The sequence below is a fragment of the Orycteropus afer genome, unplaced genomic scaffold (assembly GCF_000298275.1).
Source record: "Orycteropus afer afer isolate SDZICR_OR568_19922 unplaced genomic scaffold, OryAfe1.0 scaffold00013, whole genome shotgun sequence".
NCBI lineage: Eukaryota > Metazoa > Chordata > Mammalia > Tubulidentata > Orycteropodidae > Orycteropus > Orycteropus afer.
The window spans coordinates 15915772-15924934 of NW_006921600.1; the positions used below are offsets into that span (position 1 = coordinate 15915772).

Below are 9163 nucleotides of genomic sequence, written 5' to 3' on the forward strand. Positions count from 1 at the left end.
ATGCAAAGCAGAACGAAACACTGCCTGATCCTGTGCCAGCTCCGCAATCCTTGCTATACTTGAGCCCACTGCTGCAGCCACTGTGACAAACCTTCTCGTTGAGGGCCTTCCCCTCTTTTGTCGACCCTCCACCTTACCAAGCATGACATCCTTCTCCAGGGAATGGTCCCTTCTGACAACATGACCAAAGTAGGTGAGATGAAGTCTGGCCATTCTTGCTTCCAAGGAGCATTCTGGCTACACTTCCTCCAGGACAGATTTGTATAAAAAGTTTAAAAAAACAAACCCAACAACTTCCTCTTCACTTTTATCTATTAAATGACTCCAAAAATGGCTGTAGTAATGATTAAAACACTGTTGAAGATAGATGTAAAGAGTGTGAAATTAGTCCTTGAAACGTTAGGGTAGAAATTAATGTTATTTTATGTAACATGATTATTAAGTGTGTATTTTAAACTCAATTAAAACATTTACTATTAATATTATTATTGCTCAAATAATTATTATTACTAATCAGTGAGTGAATATATTTTTAATGGCTGGATTAAAATATTTAAGATTTTTTTTAAAAAAAAAGCTTGACTGGGGGTTATATAAAACAGTTCTGCGAAACCTGCTGTGATCCAAAATTAAGACAAATATTCAGCAGCAAGAAGTATTCCAATTTCTCATAACCAATTCTCACAAGCAATGACGTGTACACCTTATTTTAAGAAACTGTCAGGTGAAATCATAATAAAAGAATTTATAGCTCACAAAAAGATTCATAAACAGAAGTTTCTTCCATTAACGTCTTAGAGTCCTTCTAGCCTCTTCTTGACTTTAAAACATGTGATTTACTGAAATTTGGCTTACATTTAACTTGCCAGAACATATGACCTGAAAAGAAGTAAATGTAACACTGACACTGCCTGGTGTCTTTTATTATTATTATTTTTTAATCAATTCAATTCTTGTATTAATCATCAGAATTGGGTCCAAAGGGCACAGAATCGAGCATTATGTATCATGTCAATGCTGTATCCGGTCCAATAAAGTTTCATTTTTCTCCAGTAATAAAGAGGTGGACGTTCTTTATGGACTGCAGCATCTGTGCTGCCCGCTCCACACCAACCACAGCAGCTAGCCTTTGGGCATCGTACTTGCAGTAGAGAACAGTGCAGGTCCATGTGGCTTCCTCTCCTCTGATGGTGGCTCTTAGCATGTTACAAATTTCACTGTAGAAATGGGGGTATGTTGGCAGTTCATAGAAAATCAGGTTCCTAATGCCTTTTATTGTATACCTGTCAGAATGGGAGAGATGGAGAGGATATAACCACTTGAGAAATGATTTTGTGGAAAAGTGACCTAAGAGTTCTACAGAGGCTGAGTTCACTCTGGCTGCTTCATGCTAATGGAAGAAAACAGTAGCACAAATAACAGATAAGCCAAAGGATATTCTAAGGAACCCTGGTGGTACAATGATTCAGCGCTCACTGCTAATGGAAAGGTTGGTGGTTCAAACCTACCCAGCAGTTCCACAGGAGAAAGACCTGATGATTTTCTTCCTTGGGGATTACACCTTAGAAAACCATAGGGGAGGCAGTTTTACTCTGTCACATGGAGTCACTATGAGTTGGAAACTGACTTGATGTCACCAAACAAAACAACATTCTAACTTGAGCCTGGAGAGTTGATTTTTGTGCCAACTTGAGCCTCAAGGGCTGATTTTAGAAACTTTTTTCTAATTGTGATTTGGGTGAAAGTTTACAGAGCAAATTCACTTTCCATACAACAGTTCACTTACACTTTGTCTGATGATATTGACAATTTATCCCAATATAACACCTTCCCTCCCACTTCCTTCCAATAGTTACCTCTTTCCTGTGTCCATCCCTCCATGCACTCCTGCCCCTTGAACTGTCTCCCTATGCATAAACAGCCCTTCTTTCTCCCATGATTGTTCTCTCCAAGGGATGTATCTACCTCAGGTACATATTCAACTCTTATGCCTATCTTTTATTTGGCTGGAAGCCACAGGTGTGAGTTCAATTCGAGATCTGAAGGGAAGCCAGGGATCAAGTCTCAGTGGTTCCATCAGGCTCTATTGGACCAGCAAACCTGGTCTGCTTTTTTTTTCGCCCCCAAATGATTTTGAGTTTTGTTCCACATTGTTCTCCCTCTCTATCCAGGATCTCCTACAAAGATCCCCCTCTGAGTGGTTGACAGTAGTAGCCAGGCACCATCTAGTTACTCTGGTCTCATAGTTGTATAGGCTGAGAATCGCATGGTGTGCCAGTTGCTAGGACTAATTATTTCCACAAATCTTTGTTTTTCTTCATTCTTCTTTGCTCTGGATGAGGAGACCCATCATTGCATATAGATGGCTGCTTGCAAGCTTTTAAGATCCCAGTCACTACTCACCAAAGTAGGAGGTGGAACAATGTTTTGTGTAGTATGTTATGCCAATTGAGCTTGATGTCCCCTGTGACTATGGTCCTGAGCTCACAGGTTCAACTACTCGGTCCTTCTGGGTAGCTGGCTGTGACCAAGAAGTGACTACAATCTTGTCACAAGAGCTGATTTTTGTGCCAACTTACTTGCTTTCCTAATGTTTGGCTTAAGATAATAAGATAAATTTGCATTTCTTGAGCTTATTCTGGGTAGGCTGAGGTAGGGTGGGAAAGAACAGTGGACCAGGATTAAAAATCTGTCATAGAAAATTTAAGAAGTGGGTCATTACAATGGAACATTATCCTTATTATAAAATCAACCAAACCCATTGCTGTCAAGTTGATTCTGACTCATAGCGTCTCTATAGGACAGAGAAGAAGTGCCCCATAGCACTTCCAATGCTGTAATCTGTATAACAGCAGATTGCCACATCTTTCTCCTGTGGAGTTCAAACTGTAGACCTTTAGGTTAGCAGCTGAGTGTGTGATCACTGCACCACCAAGGCTCCTTATCTTTATTATAATCAGGCAAAACAGAATGTTCTGTAATGGACAGGAGGTCTGATGAAGTACATAAAATAAACTGCATAAACTGTAAATGCATTCCCATTAGTCTTTTCTTGTCACTGCAGACATGTTAACTCCATGGCAGATGTCTCAAGTTCATCCATTTACAAAATCCTGCCTAAGGACCCATTAAGCATTATGGGAAAGCAATTAGTTGCAACAGCTTCTGCATTTCCACCTCCTCTCTGCTGCACAGTGCTGCACGGTGGTGGGATAGGGGTGCAGACCCTAGGGATTCACCATATGGTTGGGGTTGAGGTCAAGCATACCCTCTGGTACTCTGTAACAAAGATTTTATACATCCATGAGGTTCTGATTTTTCCTGTTAAGACTCTCTCCTACATTATCAATGTAGGAGAATTTTATTTTCCCCAGAGAATTTATCTATAGAGGATAAGCTTTCTTTTTTTATCCCATGGCTGATGCTGATCTCTCTAGAGACCCTTCTCTTCCAAACTATAATAGCTGCAATCTATTACTTGGTTCATCTTTCAGTATCACCTCTCCATAAGAAGGAATTCTAATGCCTAATTAACTTGAATAAAATCATCTACTCACTATTTATCAAAACAAACAAACAAACAAACAAAAAAACACATTAGGAGTTCTGCTTTTGATTAGTATGTAAAAAATTAAAGAGATTATCATTCCTATGCTAACAACAAGAAAAAGCTGGGTAATACACAAAACTATTCTTTTTTTTGTGCCCAAAGAGCTGATGTCTGGGGCAATCCAGTGAACTGAATTCAGTGGGGTGCTGGTGTATGTTGAATAACAACCTATTCTCAGTGAGGACAAACGGCTGCTGATTTGAAGCATTTGCCAATTTCTATGATACAAATACTCCTACAATGGCCAATGTCAAACTACCAATGTGGTGTTACTGAGCAGAGCACTGGGAAGAGACCTGCAACACCATTTGTGAGCCCATATGAGGCAGTTTCAGCTCACAGCTGGCTGAATTCCAGAGGCGGTGTCACTACAGAAGTAGAGTGCCCAACCTTCCATCCGAGGAGCAGCTGGTGGGTTTGAACTGCCAGCCTTCTGGTTAGCAGTCAAATGCCTTAGGCACTATGCTACCAGAGCTCCCTGAAGAAAGACAGCACACACAAACTACCTCACCTTCAACAGAGCATGGAAGGAAGTGAGCAGCTCCCAAAAAGCAAGTACGAAGGAAAGAGCTATACATTTAACAAATTCTTAAAGGGCAAGTGTCGGCCAGTGTGACAGTTCAGAATCCCTGGGAGCCCTGGACTGTCTGTAGTTCACATTCACTCACAAAGTCTTTTCCATGGGCCTCCACCAGAAGCTGTGGAGAAGATGGAGGAAAGACAGACTTGAGAAAGCCCTCCTTAGTGGTGCAGAGACATGAAACCCTACCCACCTCCTTATTCATCTCTTAAAACTGAAGCAAAAGCCTGGAATCACTGACAGCGGGGCAGAAACATACTGTTGCCTTCATTCCCAGACAAAGTTAAATGGCTAGTGGGAGGAAGATGAGCAAAAGCAAAAGCCATCTGCCCCCAAGGCAGGGCGGTAAACCCCTGACCCAACATGCCATGAGACTTGTGCCCAGTTAAAACCAAGAGCACTCTGCCCTTGGGAAAAGGGCAGTAAACCTTTTCAGCCAAAGATCCTTCAATGATACAAGTAGAGATCTATCACCATTGGGTGGAGGCAGGAAACACTCTTCCACCAACACTCCCACATACACAAGGTACAGTTTGGCTGCCATGGAGGGGGTACAGGGGAAGGAGCCCTAAAAAGTCCCACCTCCAAAGCCTAGAATGAACAAAACCTGCCTAAACTTGATCAGGAGAAGTACCCCCCACCTCTACCCCAAGCTTGGGAAGGAGTAACAAGCAACAAAAGCCTGATGCTGGGGAAGGAACAAGAGTGTGGAGAGAGATCCACCTCTGTGTCACAGGTGTACAGGGCTTGCTGAGAACTGAGAAAAGATCAAGAACACCAAGAAAAGCCTTCCACCTAAACCCACTAAACTTCCCATACTAACCCCACTGTCCAGTGGAGGAATTTGGAGTCTGTAATATATGGAAGGTAACTACAGCAGCAACAAAATACAAACCCAGCTCAATATCTGACTCAACTTCCACACTAGTAACCTGACAGAGGAGAATGTGCACCCATTTCTGGGTGTAAGTACCCTTTCCCTTAGTCTCTACACTGTTAGGCATTCAATCAAAAATTACAAGGAACATAAACATAAACAAGGAAAAAAAAAAAAGACATTAAAACAATAAAATCTTACCTATCAAGTCACTGGCAACAATTTGACTTGCAGGGTTTTTGCAACAATGGATCATTTTCACACACTGCCTATGGAGTATAAATTATTACCTGTGTGTACTTTTTGGAAGAAGATATAGAAAAGATGGGAAGGAACAAATAAGTGGCAATGGATCAAATTTTTGGTTGTGTACAGCCTTTTGAGCAAACAGGTTTTCTACTCAAAGTGCATGCTAAGAAAATAATTAGGCAATGATACCATCAAAATGTATGTATAAGGACATACATTATTGTATGTAATACCAGAAAATAAAAAATCTATATGACCATTAAAAAAAATGGGTTAATTATATAGCCATACAATGTAATCATTAAAAAGTATGTGATGTACACCCACAGAGATTACTTATTAATTATGAGAAAAAATCCCTTTAGATGGAGAGATGTAGCAGAGCCACCTTGACCAAGAGAATAAATTCTGCATCACCAAAACCTGGACAAACTGGCACTAGGTGCCCCTTGAGAGATTCAGTGGAAAGCACATAATATCCTTTATTTAGAATTTGTATCAAAACAACTGTTTGGAAATCTCAATCAGTGGTTCCCAAACTTTTTTCCACACTGGAATCACCACTCTTCCCCTTTTTAAAATATCTATGCTTGGCCCACATCTCCAGACATTTTGATTTATTGGCACAGAGCGCAACCTGAGCATCTGGATTTTTTAAAGCTCCCAAGAGGCATTCTAATGTACAGCAAAGTTTGGGAACCATTGATCTAAATAATAAGGAAACCATAAAACAAATATGGACTGTGGGACATCCCATAGGAAACCAGGTTGAACTCTTTAAAAAAGTGTCAAAGTTGAGACTTCCGGTAAGATGGTGGAACAGGCAGACAAACTACACAGACCCTCTTCAACAAAGACAAACAAATTGGCACAGATATAGAAGATAATTCTGGAGCCCGGAGCTTTGACAGGAAGAATAGAGACGTAGATTAAACACCAACTATTAGAAGAACCTGAATAAAAACAGTGAATAAGGAGAGAAATGTAGCTGCGGACTGTCAGCTATCCTGAAGGCACGGACAGTTTGAGTATTTCCAAGTGGTATTAGGACTGGAGAATTAATATAAAAATTAGCCCTGCTCACCAAGGGCTGCATGGACAACTACACTGGTAGGTTATGGATAAAAAGAAAAGTAGCAAAGAAGGAGACAAACTGAGCTGTGGACTTTCAGCTGTCTGGAGGGTGCAGACATTTTGAATAATTTACAAGCAGTGGCCATTCTGGATATTTAAAGTGACAGTGTTCATTAATATTCCAGGGAACGAAGAATAGGCTCTACTTGCCCAGGACAGCACAGACATACAGGAGGCTAACGAATGGAAAGGAGACAAGTGGTATGTGCTTAAGTGTTGCCAACTAGCGAAAAGAGAAGCACAGTACCCTGCTTACTGAGATACATCCAAACAAAAGAAAGAAAATGAAAATCTTGGGCGAATCAATCCAACATACAATCACCAATTAAATATAAACACAAAAACATCACAATGTCTAAGAGACAACATACCATCACAGTCCACACAAAGAAGCAAGATAAAGTAGTAAAAACAAGAGACCAAGATACAGAACCAGAACACATCCTGGAGGAAGAAGCAGCATTGAAACTCAGTGATAAGGAAATAAAAAGAATTATATTTAGGTACTTCAACAGATTGAAAGACTAAGGAAAACCCTGACAAAGTTAAAGAAAACACAGACCAAATCCTTGAACAATTTCAGAAGACACTACAACAACAAAATGACAAAATAAATGAAAAATTAGAAATGCTACAAAATCTACAGATAGAAATCCAGAAGATTAATACTAAATCTACAAAATCTACAGATAGAAATCCAGAAGATTAATACTAAATCTTCAGAAATAGATAATACATTGAAAGGGCAAAGGAGTAAAACTGAATCAATGGAAGACAGAATTAGTGAGACTGAAGACAAATACCTCAATACTTCTTTGAAAAAAGATCAGTCAGAAAAAAAAATAAAAAGAAGAAAGCCTAAGTTTCATGTGGGATACCATCAAAAGGAATAACTTATGTGTAATTGGAATTCCAGAACAGGAAGAGAATTTCCCTAATACAATGAAATATGAGAATACATCCATTCAAGAGGTCAAATGAAAGCCAAACAGAATAGACCCCAAAAGAAAATCACCAAGACATATCATCATCAAACTCACCAAAAAAAAAAAAAAAAAGACAAAGAAAGAATCCTGAAAGCTCCGGTAAGACGGTGGAATATGCAGAAAGACTGCACAGACCCTCTTAAACAAAGAAAAGGGGAATCAATTAACATAGATACAGAAGATAATCCTGGACCCATGAGCCTTGAAGGGAAGAACATAGAAGTGGACTAAAGTCCAACTAGCAGAAAAATTTGCATTAAACACCAAAAAAGAAGACATATGGAGCTGCAGTCTGGCAGCGATCCTGATGGCACAGACAGCTAGGATATTGCCGAGGGGTGGTAGGACTTAAGAATTAACCTAAAAATTGGCCCTGCTAGCCAGAGACTGCACAGAGGACTGCTCCAGTGGCTGGGGAATAAAAGCAGAAGCAATGAAGAGGAAGGTGGGCTGAGCTGTGGACTTTCTCCTCTCTGGAAGGAACAGCCATTTTGAATGTTTACAAGCAGCTTGACCATTCTGGATATTTAAAGTGACAGTGTTCTCCCAGATTCCAGGGACTTAAGAACAGCCTCAACTTGCCAAGAACCCCAAGGACATTTCAGACCCGGACGACTGGAAAGTTGTGACATTCTCCTTGTTACTCTTATACCCCACACCCCCTTGGTGAACGGACATGTGATCATCCCTCACTGCCACCCACTTTCTGGGCCGGCAAGAATTCCACCCCAGTCTGTGTGCTCGGACGGAGCCTGGGTGCGCTGCCCTGCCCATTTTTTCTTTTTTTTTCTGTTTTTTAGTTTGTTTGTTTTTGCCTGTTTTAAAACTACAATTATTATTATTACTTTTGTTCTTTTCACTATTATTCTTTATTCTTCCGCTCCCAGGTTCTAGGTTTCAGTTTTTCTTTTCCCTATTCATTGTGGCAATTTTTTTTCTTTCTCATCGCTAACCCCATTCCTTGTTTATCTTTTTGTGTTTTTCCCATTTTTTTCTTCATTATTCTCCTTCTCTACCTTTTTTTCTTTTATTGCCCTCTCCCCAGATACTGCAGGGTTTTTTTTTTTCTTTTTCTCCTTTTTCCCTTGTTTCTTTTTTTGGTTACCATTCCTGTGTGATTACACAGTGTATTTTTTGTCCATGGGCTTTTACTTTGTTGATGGTTACTCAATTGTTATTTTTGTCTAACTGAGTAGAAGACAGCAACAGTTCTCTTATGACACAATTACATCCACACCTTCTGCAGCTTCACTTACTGAATGAGAGCCACCACTTCCTTCTCCACCAACGGGCCAACAATAAACAACCTCCAAGAAAAGCCTGAATCACCCTTGGCTGCTCTTCACAAACAGTTAACAGAGATCTAAATACAACAACATCACGATGTCTTGGAGAAAACAGACCATCACAGTCAACACAAAGAAGCAAGATAAAGTAGTAGAAACAAGAGAGCAGGATACAGACCCAGAACACATCCCTGAGGAAGCAGCAGTATTGGAACTCTCTGATAAAGAATTCAAAAGAATTATCTTTAGGTATTTTCAGAGGACTGAGAGATAGACCAAGGAAAACACAAACAAAACACTAAAAGAATTTTGGAAGAAAATACAGGAACAAAATGACAAAATAAATGAAAAATTAGAAATGATTCTAAATCTACAGACAGAAATCCAGAAGATTTATACTAAATTGTCAGAAATAGATAACACATTGGAAGGGCAAAGGAA

General features: G+C 39.9%; 1 protein-coding gene across 1 annotated transcript in view; it reads right to left on the minus strand.

Moving 5' to 3' along the window:
- Nucleotides 1-1039: 1039 nt before the first annotated feature.
- UTP25 (UTP25 small subunit processor component) overlaps nucleotides 1040-9163 on the minus strand; it is a 36011-nt gene continuing 27887 nt past the window's right edge. The window contains exon 12 of the mRNA XM_007952977.2: nucleotides 1040-1283. Coding sequence (XP_007951168.1) covers nucleotides 1040-1283 — 244 coding nt within the window. The remainder of the gene's footprint in view (nucleotides 1284-9163) is intronic.